The sequence below is a fragment of the Trichechus manatus genome, unplaced genomic scaffold (genome assembly GCF_000243295.1).
Source record: "Trichechus manatus latirostris isolate Lorelei unplaced genomic scaffold, TriManLat1.0 scaffold00420, whole genome shotgun sequence".
In the NCBI taxonomy this organism is placed as follows: domain Eukaryota; kingdom Metazoa; phylum Chordata; class Mammalia; order Sirenia; family Trichechidae; genus Trichechus; species Trichechus manatus.
The window spans coordinates 113443-134842 of record NW_004444356.1 but is presented as its reverse complement, the minus strand read 5'-3'; the positions used below and the strand labels follow the sequence as shown (position 1 = coordinate 134842).

At 65.9% G+C, this 21400-nt stretch overlaps 2 protein-coding genes across 2 annotated transcripts in view; both read right to left on the bottom strand.

The window, feature by feature from the left end:
• Positions 1 to 206, bottom strand: part of AJM1 (apical junction component 1 homolog) — a 3131-nt gene extending 2925 nt beyond the window's left edge. The window contains exon 1 of the mRNA XM_023725810.1: positions 11 to 206. Within this exon, the coding sequence (XP_023581578.1) occupies positions 11 to 206 (196 nt within the window). The remainder of the gene's footprint in view (positions 1 to 10) is intronic.
• A 4238-nt stretch (positions 207 to 4444) lies between these two features.
• Positions 4445 to 21400, bottom strand: part of RABL6 (RAB, member RAS oncogene family like 6) — a 29544-nt gene continuing 12588 nt past the window's right edge. Inside the window, exons 3-15 of the mRNA XM_023725815.1 lie at positions 19668 to 19715; positions 17104 to 17156; positions 15922 to 16013; positions 12751 to 12891; positions 12270 to 12375; positions 10899 to 11002; positions 8636 to 8964; positions 8232 to 8373; positions 6927 to 7142; positions 6479 to 6767; positions 5792 to 5963; positions 4728 to 4789; positions 4445 to 4627 (exon numbers count right to left, since the gene is read on the bottom strand). Coding sequence (XP_023581583.1) covers positions 4445 to 4627; positions 4728 to 4789; positions 5792 to 5963; positions 6479 to 6767; positions 6927 to 7142; positions 8232 to 8373; positions 8636 to 8964; positions 10899 to 11002; positions 12270 to 12375; positions 12751 to 12891; positions 15922 to 16013; positions 17104 to 17156; positions 19668 to 19715 — 1937 coding nt within the window. The remainder of the gene's footprint in view (positions 4628 to 4727; positions 4790 to 5791; positions 5964 to 6478; positions 6768 to 6926; positions 7143 to 8231; positions 8374 to 8635; positions 8965 to 10898; positions 11003 to 12269; positions 12376 to 12750; positions 12892 to 15921; positions 16014 to 17103; positions 17157 to 19667; positions 19716 to 21400) is intronic.

Sequence of the window (21400 nt, the reverse complement as noted above, 5' to 3'; positions counted from 1 at the left end):
CCTCCTTGGCCCTCCATGGCCGGCCGGTCCAGCGCCTCCAGGAAGTCGAAGCTGCGACAGTGGCGCTTGTTGAAAGGCGTGGGCGCAGCAGGCCGGGCCATGGAGCGCTCACATGTCGGGCGCCGCGACGCGGGGTCCGGGGCCGCCACCTTGATGTCCTGGTACACGGTTGACACCAGCAGGTCCGGTGGGTCCGTGCGGGTCATCTTAAAAGAAGTCCCCAGGCTGGCGGCTCCAGTTCACTTGGCCTGGCGGGGCTTTCGCCCTGCGGAGAGGAGGCGGGTCAGGGACCCCTCCTCACCCGCCCGCCAGCCACCCCCGCGCTGGCCCGGCTTACCTGGGGCGCAGCGGGCACAGCAGCCCTGGCAGTGGGCCATGGCCGCCTGCTCCATGCCGCCGTCAGAGGCACCTGCAGGAGGAACCCACCGGTCCAGCCAGGCAGGCGATGCAGTTGCCCTGGTTCCCTGTTCCTGTTCCCGCACCCCCCCGCCCCGTACCCGGGCTCTGCCCCCTGCCTGCAGGCTCAGGTGGACTACCATCCCCGGGCCAGGCCCTGCCAGCTGGTGGGACAGTGGGGACGTGGTCCCAGAGCCCAGGCTAGATAATCGGGTGGGCACTTCTTTCTGGGTCTTGCAAACTCCAGCTTTGGGTGACAGCATCCCCTCCTAACGCCTCCTGCAGAGCGACCCCTCCCACGTGCACTGGCCTGAGGTGAGTCCAGGCCTTAATTAACTGCAGACATTTCCCTCCCCACTTCTGACCAGGCTGCGCACAGACCCTCCCCAGGGCTGCAAGGCGGCTGCACTCCGCGGCGCCACCGTCAGAAGCTTGAGTCCTTTCTGCACCCCGAGGCGGCTGCCTCGCCCCTGCCCCTGCGGGCTGGTCCGTGCCAGGAGGATGCTCTAGGAGGACACACGGCCCTAAAGTCCCAAGTCCTTTGCAGAAACTTTCTTGGATCCCAGAGATTTTTTGGGTGGTTGAAACCCACCAAGTTAGTTGGGGCTGGCACGACAAGGCCGGCAGAGCGACCCCTACAGCTTTGCGTAAATGCACAGACACCCCACAGCGCGTGCCCACCGCCTGGCAGAGGGAAACCGGGCCCGGGTGCAGGACCACGTGGGGGGACGTGTGAGCTGAGCTCATGGCCACCGCGCGCCCAGCCCGCGGTCGCCAGTCAGGGAGCCAGGAGGGGCAGGGGGAGGCGGGGCAAACCCTCTCCTCCACGGCTCCGCGGCGAGGGCCCGCCCCCAGCGCGCCGGAAGGCTCCATGGAAACCACGTATCCGCGGCCCCCACGCTGCAGGCTGGGCCGGGGCCCCTCGCCGGCTACACTCAGATGCGGCCGCGGCCCCTCTGGGGTCCCCGGGGGCTGGGATGGAGGCGGGGGCTCCACACAGCGCCTGCGCGTCGGGCCGGGCGGGGTGCTCAGGCGGTCACACGCGACCCTGGAGGCCGGCTCCCATCGAGGAGGGGTCGCGGTGCCGTAGCAGCGTGCTGGGTGGAGGGAGTAAAGGGAGGGGAAACAAGAGGCCGCCCCTCACCTGGCAGGACCTCGGTGGACGCGGCGACTCGGGTCTCATTGGGTCAGCCCTCTGGGGACCCGTTGTGCAAGGGCTTCCTGTCGTCACGGCCTCTGGGTCGTGGCCACCAGGTCACAGTCCCTGTCCCCATCCCAGCCTCGTGCCCGCCCCCAACTTTGCCCCAGGTTCGCAGGACCATCCCCACTTTCCCTCCCCCTCCATCCTAAGCTCAGAGCCAGGCCAGAATCAGGGCCGGTGACGGCGCGAGGCTCCGCCCAGGGAAGTGGCAGCGCGGTCCTTGCCGGCGAGGCTGTCAGCAGCTGGACGCGATGACAGCTCCTCTCCGGGCGTGGGCTCGGCCCCCTTCGGGGTCCCAGGCTTCCCTGAGCCCTCGCGCTCGGCCAGCCTTCCCCACCGCGCGGCTCTGCCCCAGGCCCCGGCCAGGGAGGCCCTGGCAAGGGCCCGGCCGGTGTCGCCGGGGGCGAGGACTCCCCATCCTTGCGGACGGCCGGGGACGGTCCCGACCCGCGACTGCGGCGCACCAGCGGCGCGGCCCCCGCCCCCTACCTGGCGTTGCTCCGCTGCCGGAGCCCGGGGTGGGCTGCGCAGCCCCGGCGCCGGCACCTCAGCGTCCCCGGCGCCGGCAGAAGCTTCGAGGCAGCGGCGCCGCTCGCCGGCCGACAGCTCACTGCTGCCCCCGGTGGCGGCCGAGGGGGCGGCACTTAAAGGGGCCGCGCCCCAGGTGGGGCCTTGCGAGGCTGGGCCCGTGCCGGCGGATGGCGACGAGTCCCATCGGGTCCCCAGAGCGCACGCCTAACTCGGGACCGCGCCGGTCCTGCCAGGTACCACCTCCGGAGCGGGGCAGCTGGCCTGGCGTGGGCCTTGGAGCAGGCCCTGGAGGAGCCCAAAGCCTGGCTAGGCTGCGGACACTGGGCATGGGCTCCGGAATTGCCCTTTCGGCTTGGGCCCGGGCAGAGCAGATGGGCAGCTCCCTGCCCGCCAGTCCCCTCCCCAGGACCCATCCGCCACGGGGGCTGAAGTGCCAACACCACAGCAGGCACTTTGGGGCCAGATGGCCACACAGCCCTTGGTCCAAGCATCCGGCCAGGGCAGGCCCCTGCACCCAGACAAGGGCTGTCACTGCCCAGGACGGGTCTGCACCAGGCCCTCTTGTCAACCGCAGGGTGATATTCTGCTGCAACCCTGCCAGCCCCTCTCCATAACAAGACGCTGAACCTCAGGACAAGTCTAGCTTGGCAGAGGGCCAGCCCTGGTGCTCTTGCTCTGGAGGGGGAGCAGCCACTATCGGGTACCTGGCAGAGGTGGTGTTTTGCCACGGGTCCTGACAGGGTCACCTCCTCCAGACCCCAGTCCCCACATCAGTGAGCAGACAGCCCTGACCTCACAGGCTGGGGCAGACTAGGAGGGAAACCTCCACGGAGCTCAGTGTGCTGTCTGGCCCACTGTGTGTGCTCAGTAAATGCCTCCCGTCCCCGAGAATGGGAGGGTGGGGAGGTCGTGACCAGGAGGGGTACACCCAGCCGCCTGGCCAACACCCGGGGCAGGAGGGGGCCTGGCCGTGCCCATATCCCTTGGCCCACGCTCTGGTTTGGGGCAGAGGACCTGCTGCTTAGCCTCCTCTGGAGGAGGGGCGGGAGCCAGCATCAGGCGCTGTTCCCAAGGCAACAGTGGAGGCAGTGGGAGGCACTGGGAGCTGCCGGCAGCTGGAAGGGCAGGGGCTGCAGGGGAGTGCCCAGAACCGGGCAGAGAGGTGGCTACACACCTGCCCAGAGGGCTGGGCCACAGTCTTCCTGGGGAGCAGCTACCCAACCCCTGCCTAGGGGCCAGGACACGCCAGGCCCATGGGCATGCCACTCAGCTGGACAGATGGTGTGTGGCGGGCTAGGCCTGGCTACTGGCTGAGCTAGTGGGGTCTCAGTCCTGGTCTGGGGACCACCCCCAGTCCCCCGCCCACAGTGCAGCAGGGTCCCCACCTGGGGTGAAGGGCAGGTAGCTCCGCACATACAGAGACCCCTTTACCAAGGTCAAGGGCCGGGGGTGGGGCTGATGGGCAGGTGTCTTCCAGCTGGAAAAGAGGTGCCAGGTTGTCTCACAGCCCAAGAACCCCGGCCTTTCTGGGGAAGGGCTCCATGTGGCCCACAAGCAGGGCGCTCAGGACTTCCTGCCAACCCACAGCAATGGGGGGGGCGGGGGGGTCAAAAGATGGTGTCCCCAGGGAGGGGGAGAGCAAGCTGAGGAGCTGGGCAGGTCCCAGGCTGGCCCCCTGGGCTGCAGGTGCCCAAGGGGTAGGGAGAGAAAACAGGACACAGCATAAAACAGGAGAGCTTTATGGTCCAAATGGAGATGAGACTGGGGAGCACCCGGCTCCAGCCCTGGATGCCCACCACAGCCGTGGCCAGAGATGGCAGAGTAGAAAAACAGTGGGGGAACTCGTCCCAGGAGGCGCTGCCTGTGCTGCTGCACCCCTGCAGCCCCGCCTAACGGGCTGGGGGCTGCTCTGAGGGACCAGCGCGTCCTCCCTGGAGACCGGCCGCGTGGCCGAGGGGGTGTCGTCTGCATGTAGTGGCTGCGAGTGGGTGGTGGGTGTGCGCCCAGGGCAAGCAGGAGCGGGAGCTGGGGTGTCGGCATCCCAGGAGTCCGAGCGGTGTGCCCCCTGTAAACAGACCCTGCAGCTCCCTCACAGGCCTCAGTCACATCCCTGAGAAACGCTGCCCCACCCGCCACAGGCACAGCCCCGTGGGGCCGGCTGCCGCCCGGGGCCTGCTGCACAGGGGGCTTCGCCGGGCCTCTCCGGCAGGGAAGCTGGGCTGTGGGAGGGGTGGTGGGTCACGCAGGCGGGCCTTCCCATGCCACCCGCTGCAGCGTCACCGCCAGGACAGCCAGGTCCCACCCCAGCGGCCAGGCCTAGAGCTCCTCATAGTCCCCGCCCCCGCGGTGCTGGCTGCCGGGGGCCCCGCCCCCCAGGAAGGCCTCCAGCTCATCCCCGGCCTCCTTGCTCCGAGGCGCCTTCTTCTTTCTCTTCTCGCTGCCCTCCTCCTTCTCCCTGCTCTTCTTGTGCTTGTTCTTCTTCCTCGTGGCCTTTCCCTCCTCCTGGGTTGAGGAGGGAGAGCGCAGTCACCGGGGCTGCGGGGGCAGGGGCAGCCGCCCACCCCAGACTCGGCCCACCCCAGGGCGGTCCAAAGCCCACCTCCTTCTCCTTCTTCTTCTTCTTCTTCTTCTTCTCTCTGGAGGGCGGCTTGCCATCCTTATCTGCACAGATAACACAGGCGGGCGCTCTGCTCCGGTTCCCAGGGCATCTGCGCCACCCTGCGGGGGCCAGGCCCCCCCACTACAGGAGTGGGCAGCCGGAGGGAGAGGGGTCCCTGCCTCTGAGCGAAACTCTACCCCACACACCCTTCCACGGCCACTGTCCCCTCGACACAGGCCGTCTCCATAGCCCCTCTGCACCCCGCGTGGGACAAGGGCCCTGGGGCGCCCACGTGGGCAGCCGCTGACCACCACCTCACAGGGGGCACTGTAGCAAGGGCACCTCAGAAACGCATGGGTGGACCAAACCGAGGGCCCCTGCTGGCTGACCCCCGGCCATGAAGCTGTGCCGTGGACAAGCGACGGGCCTGGGCGCCCCCACAGGTGCACTAACATGCCACACCATTTGCTCCACCTGGGCCACGCCAGAGAGGAAGGCACTGTCCACCCACGTTTGAGGACAAGGTGCTTCTGCGACATGTCTGAGGTCATGCAGCCACCAGGGGCGGGGTGCCTGCCTGGGCGCTGGCTCGCCACAGTTGGCCGGGAGCAACCGAGTAGGCAGACCTCACCCTCCCCAAGCCTTCACGTGGAGGTGGCTATAGTGAGGGCAGGCGGGTCAGCACGTGTGACACCCAGGGTCTCACAGGGACATGCCACCAGTGACCCCTCCATCTGGCCCTGCAGCAACATGCCTGGGCAACATCAGCACGTCCAGCTTGTCTTTCCCTCAGAAAGTCGAGGTGTCATCTGAACGGGCCTGGGACAGGCAGCCCGTGGTCAGTGGTATACACCGGGCAGGCAGGCCTTCTGGGTCCGGCCCCAGGACAGCCCCCAGGACAGCCTGACCAGACGGCGGGCCTGCAGACGCAGTGGCCCGGCCCCTTCTCTGTCCTCGAAGCTCCTGTGCACTGAGTGACAGGCCCATGGCCCACGTAGGGGATGTGGACAAGGCCTGGTGGGCCCAGGCAGGCCCCGCACACCCAGCCCCGACCCAAGCCTCACCTTCGTCGCTGCTGTCCTTGGGGCCCGGTTCCCCGAGGCCCAACCCGAAGAGGTCGGTGTCGTTCTTGGGTCTGAAGGGGGACACGGGGAGCTGAGGTGGCTGGGCTGGTTGTGCTGGGGTCGTGTCCTCCTCAGTCAGGTCAGAGAGGTCCTCACGGACTGGGAACTCATTCTGGGAGAGGGATGGCAGATGGGTCAGAACTGGTCACAGCCAAACCTCCATGGAGCCCGTGACCCTCATGACCTGAGTGGCCGCCACCTGGCATCAGGGCCATCAGATCTGCTTGGTCGGGGGGAAGGCTGGCTTGGTCGGGGGGAAGGCTGGCATAGGGGGCTGGCCTGGAGACTGCCCTCTCGCTCTCCTGAGTCCAGGACTCCCTGCCCCCAGGTGCACTCTGGGGACAGACGGCAGGGGCTCCTGCAGGGCCGCCTGCCCGCTTGGGGTCCCAGCCTGGGGACTCTCCTGCCTGCCCTGTGCACTTGGGCGCTGGGCCTCAGGACAGACGAGGTGCCCTTGCCAGTTCTGACGAGGGCCCACCTGGTCACGTGCCCCCCGGGGTCTGGGGACATACCCTTTAGCTCAATGGCACGCCTCACCCGCCCCCCAGGATGCTGTCCTGCCCACAGTGACGCCACCAGCACGCGTCCCCACCAGGCGGCCTGGCCGGGTATCTCCTCACCACTCACCACTCTCCACGGCACGTCTGACTCCTCACTCTCGAAGTCGGGGTCATCCATGACGAAGGACAGCATCTGGGCGGCAATGGGCCCCTCAGGGTCGCTCTCTGATGATGCAGCCTGCTCGGCCGTGGCCCCCTCGGGTCTGCGGGAGGGGCCCCCAGTGGGGGCTGTGACCCTGGATGCTGGCACCTCGAGGGCAGGCCTCGCAGGTACTGAGGAACTGTCCGGCACCTGGGGCTCCTGGGCTTGTGAGGGCGCCGCCTCGGCCTGGGGCTTCAGGGTCTTTCTGGAAGATCTTTGGAGACAGGAAGGGGTCACGGGCCTGAAACCTCCCCATACTCCAGGCACAGGACCTGCTCGGTGGCCCCAAAGTCTCAGCAAAGAGCCACTCTGGGTACCCCGCTTCCTGCCCCCTTTACGGGCCACGCCCCCAGAGACCCAGACCCCCACACACCGTTTCATCTCTGGTTCCAGGCACGGCTGGGGGACCAGGACGGAGGCTCCGGGTGGACCCGTGGGCTCCTCAGCCTCCTCCTCACTAGAGAGAGTGACGTGCTTGCTGGGGAGGGGGTCCGCGGGCGGCGGGGGTCGGCTCGATGGCCTATCTTCCAGGTCCACGTCGTCCTGGAAACCTGCCACCATCGGGTTCCCGCCCGGGGCCTCCCCGTCGCTGCAAAGGGCGGGGGACGCGGTCAGAGGTCACTAAGTAGGGCAGAAGCCTTGCCAGCCCCGGCCCTGTACCCCGTCCCTGGGCTCTGGTGCCTCCAGCGTTTCTGACACTGTCGTTCAGGGGGGGTCAGATGGTGGGGGCTACTTTGGGGCAGTCACAGGGACGCCTGTGGAAGGGACCCACTGAGGTGTCTCAGCTGGAGATGCAGGCCAGGGGGGCCAGGCCAGGTGGGGGACGAGGCAGCAGAAAGCCCCCAGGAGTTTATGTTGTCTGCAGTGAGGAGGAGGGGAGCGTGTGCGATCTGTGCTTCCTGCAGCTTTGAGCAGAGGCTGGACCCTGCAGGTGCCCCTGCGAGCCAGTGGGGTGAGGATGCGGGGACCCCATGAGCAGTGACGGGGTGTCGGGGGGTGGTCCCTGGCTGTCTTATGTCACGTGTTTTTTGGGGGGTTGTGTAGTGCACACATGAGATGCGGGACAGACCCTGGGGTGAGTTCGGGGCCTGGCTGGATGCAGGGCAGGGGCTGCCGGGAGGGAGGGACTCACCCAGGGAGAGATCCCCAGCGCGGGACTAGGGTGGGGGGCGGAGCCGGTGTCCCTTCCTGGCAGATGTCTGCCCCCCACGTCCCCTCTGTGCTTTGTGACTGGTAACTCCCAGGAGACGCTAGGGACAGCCCCGGCTCCCCTCCATGCCTGCCCGATGGTGTCGGCCACGCCAATGCTCTCCAAGTGGAAGTAGCGGGAGGATGGCCCCCAGGCCGGGCACCATGACACCGCTGCCCTCCCTGTGGACCCCAGCCTCGTTCTTGTCTTCAGAGTCTGCCTGTAGCCAAGCCCCCAACCCCGTGGGCGGTGGGCTAACCCTGGGACTGGCCGTCTCTCTGCAGGGCTGGGGTGGCCCGGGGGATCGTGCTTCCGGGGGATTGTGCTGATAGGCCCTTGGCTGGCCTGGACCAGCAGTGCTGCCCAGTGCCCCTCAAGGACCCTGGGGCAGTGGTCTCCAACAGTGGGTCAGAGCAGCCTTCTCCCAGCACTCAGCACTCCTGTGGCATGGCCTGGCTGAGCGTCTCCCACCAGCTGACCCGCCCCTACCTGTCGCTGTCCTGCGGTGGGGCCTTCTTCTCGTCCTTCAGGGGAGCTGCATCCTCCAGGAAGCTGTGGTCCAGGCTGTCCTCAGGAACAAAGTCCTCCACGTTTGGGACCTTTGCTGGGGCCTCTGTGGACAATGCAGGCTCTGTGGGTGGCAGACACAGCTTGCCGTCACACACTTGCCCTGCCCCAGGCCCATAAGGCCACCCTGTCCAGAAAGGTGGTGGGCTTCCAGACACTCAGGGTCCACAGTGCATCTGGGACAGGTGAGGCCCAAGGCAGGAGCGGGGTCAAGAGGCTCCCTTGTCCCTGTGCAGACCCTGTGCCCACCTGTCCCAGGGGCTGCTGACGGGTGGGGAGGCTTCCTGCTGACGGGGGGGCTTCCTCCTGAGGGGGCCAGGGCCTACCTGGAGGGGTGGGAGCTGGCTCGGCCGCAGGTGACATCCCAAACAGCCGTGAGATGATGCTGCGCCGTTGGGGAGGGGCTGGGGCTGGGGTGTGGGGGTGCAGGGCCTCAGCTGGGGGCGCCGGGGCCACCAAGGGCACTGGGGTGGGGCAGGTAGAGGGGATGGTGAGCGGTGGCGGGGCGGGCTGCGGTGTGCCAGGGCTGGAGCTCCCGGTGGATGCAGCGCCCAGAGGTACGACAGGCGACTGGGAGCCAGAGGCTGGGCTCTGCCCATTGGCCACCAGGGGGGACGCATGGCCACGGCTGCGGGCGTCCATCATCTCAAGGAAGCTGGGGACAGAGGGCAGAGAGTGAGCAGGGAGCAGAGACCCCGCAGCCCCTCCCCAAGGCGTCTCAGCTAACGGGTGGGCGTGTGTGGGACAGGATGGCCCTTCAGCACGCAGGCTCCTGGGCCCTGCCCCTGAGCCACGCGGCCCTGGTGGTTCCCGGGCACGCCCGCCGGAGCCCTGTGCATCTGGTGAAGTGCCCTGCCCTGCACTTTGCAACAAGGTGTGGGAGAGACTGTAAGACCTTGGAAGCACTGAAGACAAGCTGCTGACCGCAGAGCCGGGGTGCACCCGAGCTCACAGCAGGACCCTCTCACGGGGCTGCTCACTGTCCCTCCACACCTCGGCCCACCGCCCACGGAGGAGCTTGCGAGTACTCAACGCTGTGGGACAGGCAGTGCGGGACAGCACCCCATCTGCACAGTGTGGCCCCTGCCCTCTGAGGAGCACCCTGGCACCTCCTGGTGGGAGCATCCCCTTGTTCCAGGCCCAGGACGGAGCCCTGATGTGATGGGTGGGCAGAAGCACCAGGTGTCACAAAGCGTAGCGGCTTCCAATCCACTGGCTGAGCCTTAATGCCACCCCAAGCAGGGGGATCTCTGGGAAGAGGGTGGGCCTATCTGGGGTGCCTCCATACAGCCACCTCTAGGGATGGTGGGGGCCCCATGTCTATGCTCCCCACCATTGCTCTGCATTGGGAGGTAGTGGTAGGGGGTCTCCGACCTGGGACCCTGGTGTGCCCCTGCCCAGTAGGCGGCAATGGCCGCAAGCCCAGCTCATGGCAGGGACACCTGCTGGAGGCGCATAGCTGGCCCTCAGACCACCACAGCACCCCCCTGACCCAGGAGCACCTAGCAGTGTTATGGCGCACAGCGGGACCCACTGTCCGCCCCTGGAGCATGGGGGCCACCAGATCTGCCAACACGCACGCCGCCGAGGCGTTTAAAAACGAACTACCAGGAAAATCACCATCCAAAAAGCCACTCTGCCTCCAGGGACCAGGAGCCTCCACTCCTGCCCCTTGTGCCAGCCTGCCTCCTGGCCACAGTGAGCTCCAGACCAGGAACCCGGAGACCCCATCCTAAGCCAGGGTCCATATGGGGAACCTGAGCACCAAAGCAGGGGCGGTGTCTGTGCTGAGCCAGCTGGTCCCAGGGGCCGCAGTCGGGGCAGGATGCCTGCACAGCTGGGCCCCGTCATGAGCCCACCCGCTCTGTGGTCACCACACCCATGTCCCAGGTGGCCGTTAGGCAGTCACTGCACACACTGGTGAGGTCAATCGTATGACCGAGCCCTGTGCGGCCACACTGTGACCACAGACTCCCAGCCGCCCCATGAGCTCTGTGGGATCAGCTCTCTCGCCCAGTAGAGATGACACAGTCCCCCAGTGCCTGGTGGCACACAGAGGGTCCCTACGGTTCCCCAGGGAGTGTCTGTCCCACTGTCCCCAGGGGACCAGGAGCCTCTGGAGGAGCCGAGTATCTGCTTCCAGAGGAAAAGCTGCTCCATTTAAAATTTTAATCTCCCTGCTCTAGACGGTGTGGGACTGTAAATATTTCATTGTTGCACATTAATAATAAAAGCCGCTGTACAGAACAAGAGGGCCACCGTCTCTCTCTTCCTCGGGGGGCCTGGGCTGGGCTGTGGGAGAGCCCCCCACCTCCCTGCTCCCTGAGCACGGTCACGCTCCCAGCTGAGACGGCGCACGACTTGAGGAGCATCACTGCTCCTACCGATGGATCTGTCCTGATGTGCAGCCCCAGGTCTCCCTGCCTACAGCCCCGTCTGCAGACATGCACGTGGGGCCTGAGGGAGGCCTGATGGATGCCTGGGCTGGCAGTGGGACTGGGATAGGGCACCCAGCGTCTGCCTCTGTGAGGGTCTACGAGGCCGCGTGTCCCATGGGGCAGGAACAGCCCTGCAGGGTGGCCGACTTACATCTCGTAGTTCTGGTCCTCAGTCTCCTGCTGCACCGACAGCTCTTCCAGCGTGGCATCCACGTCCAGCTGGTTGGTCTCCAACTGCCGCAGCAACGTCTCTCTCTAAAGAAGGGAGAGGGGACCTCAGCAGAAAGGCCCTACGCACCCGTAAAGCAGAACCGTGGGGCGCCACCCCTCGCAACGTCCGAGCACAGAGCTGCGCCTCAGCCGGGCCGGCACATGGGTGGTGTGATTTCCTGCCACAGCCCTGTCCCCAGGCGGTCAGCACAACTCACAGCCACTCGGGGTGGGCACTGGCAATGTGACAAACCTCCCTAGGAAGCCGTCACGGCTCAAGCCCACGTGCTTCCCGAAGGTTTCAAGTCCCCAGCACATGTGTGAACAGGGAACTCCCTGTGCCTCTTCTACCTAAGTGGGGGCACCCTCATGCCAAAGGGACCTGTGTCAGCACTCGGCGCCTGCACGTCCACCCCCATGACCTGCCAAACGTCCCACTGCTTTCCCGAGGCCTGGCGTGGAGCTGGCGGCACAGCCCTGGGCACCCACAGAACCGGGGGGGTGGCCTCCTGGAGAGAGCCTGCTCCCCAGCTGTGCCTCGGGCAGAGCGCGTCCGCTCCTGGTTCTAATGCCTGATCCGACCCAGCGCCTAGGCCTGCATGTCCGCGCAGCCACCAGACCAAGGTAAGGAAAACGGAAAGGCCAGCCTCCCAGATGCACTGGCCAAGTGCTCCAGGGCCACCTGTGGGGAGCGGTGCCAGCCGAGACAGCGCGGGCCTGCGCGTGCCCTCCGCTGTGGCTCTCCCGGACAGGACTCCAACAGCCGGGGCAGGAGACGCGGGCGCCGGGCCTGACCACTGAACTGACCATGGGGCGACACCAATACTGCAGTGACAAAACCCCAACGGGGGGCATCTTACAACGGGAGGGGTCTGTAGAAGGGGCGCTGCATGAGTGACGGACCCACTTTCCAAATCACAACATGCTTTAGGAGCGACAGAGACCTGTCAGCAACCTGTCTTTGGATCCCACTGGAACCCAACAAGGAAAACCTGAGGGGCCGGCAGAGCCCCCCAAGAATGGCCACACGTTTTGGGAAGAGCTTCCTGTCAGCTCTTCACCTGAGATAGGGCCTGGCCGTGTTAAAGGGCATCCTGACCCCTCAGAGAAGCACGAGGTGTTCACAGCTGAAGTGAAAATGGCCCGGGACCGCCACTCCCCCACCAGGGAGGGCAGAGGGCCGGGCCGGGGGTGTCCTCACAGTGCACCAGCTCCAGTCCAAGATCCAAACCAGTGACGTCCCGGGCAAACCACTATAGCTGCGTCCTCGGGGTCAGGAAGCATGGGACCTGGGCCGCACTGCGGGGCCTACCTGCAGCTGCAGAAACGGGATGTTGAAGAACTTGTGAAGGTACTTCAGGCCAAAACTGTTCTTCATGGAAGACTCAGCGTAGCGGAAATAGGAGGCGCCGGGGGGCCTGTCATTGAGGAAAGCCTGAGACGCAGCGGGCAGAGTGCGGGAGCCGTGCGACCTCCTTCCATGCCACCACGGGGCCACGCCGGCCAAGGCTGCCACACAACTCAGGACAGACACAAGGGCGGCGCCCAGCCGTGGGGCCCAGTGTGGTGGGGACAGGGCGGTGACGGGAAGGGGACGGGGGATGGGACGGGACGGTGGAGGGGATGGGGAGGGAGCTGATGGCCTGTGAACTGCACTCGGCACCCGGCTGCCTCACAGAAGCCCTAACGAGCAGTGCAGTGCACGAGGGCTGCCTGTCTTCGTGAGGCAGGAGGCCACTAAGGAGCCCCACCCCACACGCTGCAGGGAGGAGAGTCCTGCCAGCCGCACCCACCTGTCCAGGTGGTCAATGAGGTCGCGCACGTCGTCAGGCAGGATGACCCGGTGCTCGCCCATGTCGCGGTAGTTGCCCAGTACGCACACGGGGACGTGGGACGGCACTTTGGGCAGCTCGCGCAGGATGTAGTTGAAGGTCCTGTGGGGATGGGGCGGTGAGGGCGAGGCACGCTCACCTGGGCGCTCACCTGGGCGGCACGCTCACCTGGGCGCTCACCTGGGCGCTCACCTGGCCGGCACAGCGGAGTGGCGAGAGTGAGTGCGCCTGCCGAGAGGGGCCGAGGCCACCGTCCCTCTCCCTCCCGACTGGGGCCCTCCCTGTTCCCCTAGGTCTCACACCCCATGTGTCCACGCCACACAGACGGCTGCCCAGGCCCATGTGCTTGTCAGGGCCGGTCTCGGGACCAACGTCCGAAGGCGCACGGCTGAGCTCACGCCCCGTGCTGGGGCTGAAGGATGGCTCGGGTCTGTGGTCACCTGGATCAGGGCACATGTGGCAGCTTGTGGGGACCTGCTGGCATGGCACTGCAGGCGTTAGGCTTTGCAGGGCGCCCTGGACCAGCCTCCAAATGGCGTGTAAACAGTGACTGGCAGCCCCAGCATGACACCTTGCTCCCGAGGAGGCCAGAAGCTGAGCGTGGCTTTGCTCTGACTCACACCCAGCAGGTAAGCTGACCATTAGCACAGGCCAGCGCATCTCCAGCCCTCCAGGAGCCCCACCCCGAGGGGAGAGGGTCTTATCGGCCCCCAGCCTTCGGCCCCAAATACCCCCAACAGGCCTCGGGCCTCCAACACGGCCCATGTCACTGGCGGCCTGCTTTACGTGTTCTCCACATTCGCACAGCTGGCTCTAGAAGCCTGCACCGACCTGCCCAGGCACTGTCTGGTTGCCTAAAAGGCTGCGAGGCCCTGCCCGGCGGTCTGACCACCCAGCTCCCTGGTCTCCACAGGCTGAGTGGGCTTCTGCTCCTGCCTGGACCTGCCGGCCGTGCCCACCATTCACACTGTGGCCGGGATGGGGACCACGCGCTCTATCTGGCCACGTTTCTTGCCCGACTTAGAGCTCCAGGGGCCCACCTCCTGCCTCCCTGCCCACATGCACCCCCGGCTGTCTCCAAACTGCTCTCCTCCCTTGGTGCAAAGGGCCGCGGAGGGTGTGCTGGGACACGGATGCGACGCTCACAGCCCACCCTGGAGCTGGCATGCCGTTAAGCATCTAGGCCATGGTGGCCGGAGGCAAAAGCATGGGTGACCCCCCCGCCCCAGCCACGCGGATCACAGTTGGTCACAATGAAGAATGCTGCGCTCCCCCTGTTGTGCCTGAGGGGGGGAGCTGCCGCTTTTCAGACACCTGGGTCTTGTGTGCTGACCCCGCTACGCTGTACGTGGCGCGTTGCTGTGCCATAACCTCCTCCCAGGTGTCCACCCTGAGGCGCCACCCCAGACCACCAGAGGCTTCTCACACGAGGGCCAGTCGGGCCACAGGACGCTGCTCGTGGTGACTCGGGGCACGATGCAGGGGCTGAGGTTGCGTTACCTGGGAGCTGCTGGGCTGAGGTGGGTGGCAGCCTGAACGCTGGCCCCAGCTGCGGCTGCAGCAGATCAGGGTCCAGGCCTGTGGCCCCAGCATGTAGTGCACTGCAGCCAGTATCTGCACCCCAACATCCAGAGCCCCAGTGTAGCAACCATGTGGGGTGTGCCTGTGTGACAGCAGCATCTGCACCCTGACACCCGGAGCCCTGGTGTGGTAACCATGTGGGGTGCTCCTACACAACAGCAGTGTCTGCACCCCAATACCCGGAGCCCTGGTGTAACCGTGTGGGGTGCTCCTGCGTGACAGCAGCGTGCCCAGAGGCCGTGCAGTAAGACCTCAAACCTGTAGAAACACTGCATTTTCCACGTGCGTGTGTAACATACAGAAAAAAATCTGGGAGGGGGTCACCGAAATGCTCCAGGGACGGTTTCTGGGGGGCGGGGCTGCACTTCCCTGTCTTCTACAGCAAACAGGGGTTACATTGGCAACAGTGGCAATGAAAAAACAGAGTAAGCCAGCAAGGCAGACACCCCACGGGCCATCTCTCAAACAAGCCGCCAGTGGATCCCAGCTCCGCATTTCCAAGAAGCCCATCCTCAGGGGTGTGCAGGAGCCCACCGAGGCGGCGTTGGGACCATGGACTCTGGAGGGTCCCACTGTGCCCTGCCCGGGACAGCTGCCCCTTGGCCTGCACTGCATGGGCACATGGAGCGTGGACTCTGGAGGGTCCCACTGTGCCCTGCCCGGGACGGCTGCCCCTTGGCCTGCACTGCATGGGCACATGGAGCGTGGACTCTGGAGGGTCCCACTGTGCCCTGCCCGGGACGGCTGCCCCTTGGCCTGCACTGCATGGGCACATGGAGCGTGGACTCTGGAGGGTCCCACTGTGCCCTGCCCGGGACGGCTGCCCCTTGGCCTGCACTGCATGGGCACATGGAGCGTGGACTCTGGAGGGTCCCACTGTGCCCTGCCCGGGACGGCTGCCCCTTGGCCTGCACTGCATGGGCACATGGAGCGTGGACTCTGGAGGGTCCCACTGTGCCCTGCCCGGGACAACGACCCCCTGGCCTGCACCGTGTGTGAGCATGTGGCTCATGCTGAACACCCACTTCCCTCTGGATCTGGATCCAGACACGCCAGGCAAGGCGGCCACGTGACCACCCCGTGACAACGCTGGGTGCTGGTTTTCAGTGGTGGGCGGGTCACACGTGTTGTCACAGCTCACCGCTGGGGAATGCTGTGCCCCCGTGACTCATGGGGAGAGGACTCGGGAGCTCACACCTGGTGTCCCAGATCCCGCCCCATGCGCCTCCTCCCTTTGACTGGGCTCTGGGTCCTTTCCTGGGATCATCTGAGTCCTGGGGGTCCTCCTACTCAATTGCCAAGCCTGGGGGTGGTCTTGGGGACCCCCAACACAAATAGCTACCTGATAGGACCACATTTTACAGAACTGGTGTTGCCTGGCCTTGTCAGCAGCCCAGCTGGCCCGTGTGCAGAAGTGAGCTGGTGCCCACTGGTGCTCTGCCCAGCCACGTTCCCACTGCGTGCCTGCCCACAGTGGCCTGCAATGTCACCTGAACAGACAGCATGGCCCATGGCATTACAAGGTACAGAGACAGCCAGCAGCCCCCTTACCACTGCTTGGTGATGTCAAACATCATGACCACCCCATTACAGTTCTTGTACACGTCCAGGAACTCGGCATCCAGCGCCATCTCGGACTCCGCCTAGGAACAGGGGGGACACATGGAAATGACGGGGCTCCACAACCATCTGAGGAGACTCAGCGGGACTCACAGCCTGAAGAAATCAGGCAGAACCAATCCCACGTGGGGAAGAGGTGTGCCGAGTGAACAAAACTGCCAGACAAGCCCGAAATAACTCGGTGTCCAGCTCAGGGACTTCGTTCTGAGGGGCCGGGCAGCAGTGCGGGGTGGGCGGTGGGGCCGGGCGGCTGCGTGGGGCAGCCCTGGGCCCACCATGATGCGTGGCCGGCTCCCGCAGCCCTTCAGCAGCCCCCAGCTCCAGGTCTGCCCAACCGACCACCAGCACGCCCCACCAGGGTGCAGGGATGCTCAAAGCCAACACTCGGGAAACACAAGGAACCAGAGCAGGCATGGCCCCGCAGTGAGGCTGCGTGCTGAACTGAGGGTAAAGTGCCTGCAGAGAACCTTCTAGAAGCAGAACTGGGGCGGGGCCGCATACAGGGAGGACAGTGTCAGGCCAGCCAGGAGGCCATTTCTGGGTGTGGTGCTGCCGCAGGCAGGCCCTCACTGGACCTCTGCGATTTCACCTTCCCCACCTAACGGCAAGAGGGGCGTGCGGCCTCACTGCCTGTCAGGACAGGAGGGACACGCCAACAGCCCCGAACAACAGAAAAGCTCTCCCGTGTTGCGGGGGTGATGGTCACACTAAGGAAACAGGCAGTCTGTCAGTGTCCTTGGTGAGGGGTGGCAGGGCGGCGCCGGCCCACGGCCAGCCCAACTCCCACTGAGGGCCCTGCCTCCCCCGGGGGCAAAGGGGTGCCCAGAGCGAGCCCCAGGCACCTGAGCCGCCCCCTCAGAGCCGGCACTCACAATCATGGGCCTAGAGACAACTCACAGCTGACCCGTGGGCCACCTGGCCTGTGACGGGGGGTGGAACCCGCCGACTGAGGTCAAGGCTCCGCCGGCCGCCACAGCCTACACGAGGGCTCAGCCCCAGGTGGTGGTCACGTGGCAGACAACACAGACGACCCCGGCCTCGCGCCAGAGGGCCACCGTGGGTCAGCAGCCCCTTCGCACAGGGGTTCCTGCGTCCCCCCGGGGGTGCGCTTACCTCCTGAGGGTCGTTCTCCATTTTCAAGCCATCGCCTCGCTTTTTGCATTTTCCTGGTTAAAACACAAACAGAAGTTATGCGTCAGAACTGCTGGGCCCAGGGCCGCCCAGAGGAGCCCCCTGCCCACCTCGCTCCCCCAGCCCCCTGCTGTAGCCACGTCCCTCAGGTGAGCTGCAGCCCGGGCTGGGCCACCTGCCTGTCATGGCCCCAGGGAGGCCCCGTAGGCGTCCCATGGCAAGAAGCCCGAGGGCCCACTGCCCACAGGCGGCTTTGGGAGAAAGACACGCGTGGGCCTTCACAGCGGCTGGGGCAAGGACGGGGTGCGGTCGGCTCTGGGGGCCTGGGCCTGGAGCTGCAGCACGGCCCAAGGGGGGTTCAGGCGGCTGGTAGAACACGGGGTGCCCTCAGGGAGCTGCTCCAGCTGCACCACCCTGGGCAGGTGGCCATCTAGAACCCGGTCCAGGTGACCCAGGTGAGCATTACATCCTGTACCCCGGCCTTGATGTGACAGGAAGGCACCTCACCTCCGTGGCTTCCCCATGTCCCACACGCCCACACAGGGGCAGTTGCCAAGCCCGAGCAGGCCTGGCTTTGCAAGGGCCGTGATGAAGGCAGACTGGCTGTTGCCATGGCCCCTAGGGGCTCAGGAGCTGGACCATAGGACTCAGGGCGGGGTGTGGGGGTCCTGGCGGGGACCTGGGGCAGGAAGAGGACGTGGAGGAGAAACCGGGGTACCCAGACAGTCTGGAGTCCCGTGCACAGCAGTGTTCCAGTGTGGGTTCTCAGCTGTGAGAAATGTGCTGCCAGGCCCCGCCAGGTTCGGGCGCACCTTGCAGGGGACAGCGGCTGCCTGTGCACCTGCTGGGCCAGCCCGCCAGCCGAGGGCACAGATATCCGCCCAGAGGGACCCAGCCTAGACGGCTGGCGCAGTTCGGACTAAAGGCCCAGGTGGAATTCAGCTCCCCACAGGGACCGGCAGTCGGGATCCCACACTGCACCTCAGCCAGTCACACCCAGGAGGCTGTGGCCAGGCGGGGCAAGGTCACGCCATCCTGCCTCAGAGAGGAAGTAGCGTGTGGACAGACACGGCCTCCTGTACTCCTGGCCACTCAGGAGGTGGAAAGGCGGCCAAACCCGAACCCCATGGCTCCCCAACCTTTGTGAGGGGGCTGGGCTCGCTGCCGGCGGGCTGGCCCCCGCGTGCCCACACACGCGCACACACACACACACCCCTGCCTGCAGCCCCGCATCTGCAAGCCTCTGCCTGGGGCTGCAGCCACTGTGTCTACCACAGGAACGGAGACGGGGTCAGGGCTGGGCGTGCCCTCCAGCCGGGCTTCTCCTTCCTCCGCAGAACCGCAGAACTGCCGCTATTTAACCCAAACTCTGCCCCCCAGACACAGGCGCGGGGAGTGAGGCCCAGGGACTGGACGTGGAGGCCCAGCTCAAGGAGGTGCAGGCTCCTTTCAGGTGGGGCCCTGTACTGGAGGCCACGTCACGCCTGCACATAGCACACACGTACACAAGGCGACACGGCCCAGAGCTGGGGCGAGCGCTCACCCAGCACGTCCCCAGGGAGGAACTTGGGGCCTGAGTGCAAGGAGAAGATGGCATGGAGGTGAGACAGTGGCCTGAGGACAGATGTGGCCGTCCCCACGAGTGGAACTGGAACTCCCACCACCAGGGACACACACCTGCAGCCGGGGGCTGCGCTGTGGGTCTGGAACGACTTTGTGCTTGTCTTGAGAAGGCACACACAGCCCTGCCCCGGCCCCCAGCTGCGACCGCCATCACACAGACCTCGTCCACCCCGAGAGGAGCCTCCCTTGAAGCGAGGGAGGCTGGCCCTGGCCGGGCCCGGGGAGCTCCGGAATGGCCCCCACATCCACCCTGCTGCCTGAGCTCTGTGGCTCGGGGAGAGGCCAGCGCGGGGACTAACGTCCCAGTCACCAGGCTTAGGAGGAAGCCAGGATCAGCATCCAGCAGAGGGCAATCCCTCACAGCCCTGAGCACAGCGGCTGCCCTGACACGGTTCCAGATCACACAGGGCAGGGGGCCAGGACAGTGCTCCACGGGACCACGGGGGGTCAGGACAATGCTCCACGGGACCACACCGGGGGGGGGGGTCAGGACAGTGCTCCATGGGACCACACGGGGGGGGGGTCAGGACAGTGCTCCACGGGACCACACAGCGGGGGGGGGTCAGGACAGTGCCACACACGGGGGGGTCAGGACAGTACTCCACGGGACCACACACGGTGGGGTCAGGACAGTACTCCACGGGACCACACAGCGGGGGGGGGTCAGGACAGTGCCACACACGGGGGGGTCAGGACAGTACTCCACGGGACCACACACGGTGGGGTCAGGACAGTACTCCACGGGACCACGGGGGGTCAGGACAGTGCTCCACGGGACCATGTACGGGGGGAGGGCAACAGGGACTAGGACAGCTGGTTCTACAGGACAGCACCCCAGGATGTCCTCATGGTGGGGGGCGGGGGGAGGGCGTGCACGTGAATGAAACAGTAAAGAGAAAAAGACTTAGACACATGCAGCTCACCTTTGTCAACCACGTCCCAGACCTCAACTTTCACAATGTCATCAGTGGCTGAAATGGGAAAAATTCTTATGATTAACACCTGGAGTAAACTTCTGGTTTGCAAAGAGGCTTCTGGGGGCCACCGCTTGTGCCCACTCTCCAAGCACACATCTCCCCTTGGAGGGAGCTGCCGATGCTCCCTCATCCACCCGTCGCCTGCCTCATGTCCCCTTGCCTGCCTCCCTCACCTGCCCCCACGTCCCCTCATCTGCCCCCCTCACCCACCTCCCACATGCCCCCACATCCCCTCACCTGCCCCCACGTCCCCTCGCTTGCCCCCACGTCCCCTCACCTGCCCCACGTCCCCTCGCCTGCACCCCTCGCCTACCCCCACGTCCCCTCGTCTGCACCCCTCGCCTGTCCCCACATCCACTCGCCAGCCCCCACGTCCCCTCGCCTGCCCCCACGTCCCCTTGCCTGCACCCCTCACCTGCCCCCGTCCCCTCGCCTGCACCCCTCACCTGTACCCCTCACCTGCCCCGACATCCCCTCACCTGCACTTCTTGCCTGCCCCACATCCCCTCACTTGCCCCCCTCGCCCAGTGCCCCGAAAGCTGCCCCCGACACCCCCATTGTGCTCTGGGTCACTCCCCAGGCCCCGTGGTGCATTCCCTCTCCTCTTTCAGGCTTTTGCTCAAATGCAGCCCTCTTAGTAAGACACCCACAGACAGCGCACCCCCTAGAGCCCCGCCCAGCGCTCACCCCTCTGCCCCAGCAGGCAGCAGCCCCTCCCGTGTCTGCAGCTGCACCCACGTGTGAGGGGAGGGCAGGCCCGGGGCTGGGGTGGTGCGAGGGGGGCAGCTGCCCTGGCCGCACCCCTGGCCGTGCACGACCCCAGCATCCTTGCCAACACCCCTCACCCCCTCGCCTCTCGGGGCACAGAGGGGCTCGCTACCAGTCAGGTCACACAGTGGGGGGAGGGGGCACCTGGGGACACCTAGGAGATTCAAGTGTGATGTCACTCCCTTTTATTTCCTCTGACTATTCTGCTTCCTCGTCCACTGAGCTGCTCACACGTGCTTTGGAGACTGCAGGACGCAGACAACTGCTGGGCCGTGGAGACCGTGCCTCCCCAGCTGTCACTCGTCACCCTGTGAGACACCTTGGGATGTGAGGCCACGTGTACCAGCACAGAAGCACCCCAGGCCTCCTGACGCCACATGGCTGTCTTCCTGAGTCCACTGGCTTCTCCGTTCTCACACCCTCATGGGAGTGTGCCCAGCCGTCCTGTCTCCTCCCTCCATCCAGAGCGACTGCCCTGCTGTGCCTGGAGGGATGAGCAGGTGACTCCTGGTCGTGGACCCCAGTGTGGGGACGATGGGATCACCCACCCACGCTCCGCATGCTCCTCCTCGCCCCGAGGGTAAAGGGAGCCACACCACCCACCCACGTAGCACCGAGAAGGAAGCCCCGGAGTGGGGTGGGTTCCTCTGTGTTAGCCCCACAGGCTCGGGGTCCCCGCCAGCCCAGTGCCACCCCCAGGCTCCCCAGAGCCAGTGGAGCCCCGTGACGGGAGCATAGGTGATGCTGAATTATGTGGAGGCCGAGGACAGTCCTAGGGGACATTCACACACAGATGTTCACATGCAGTTACACGTGAGCATTCATACACGGGCAGTCACACGGGATGGTCACATGTGAGCACGCACACATGGGATGGTCACACGTGAGCATTCACACACGGGCAGTCACAC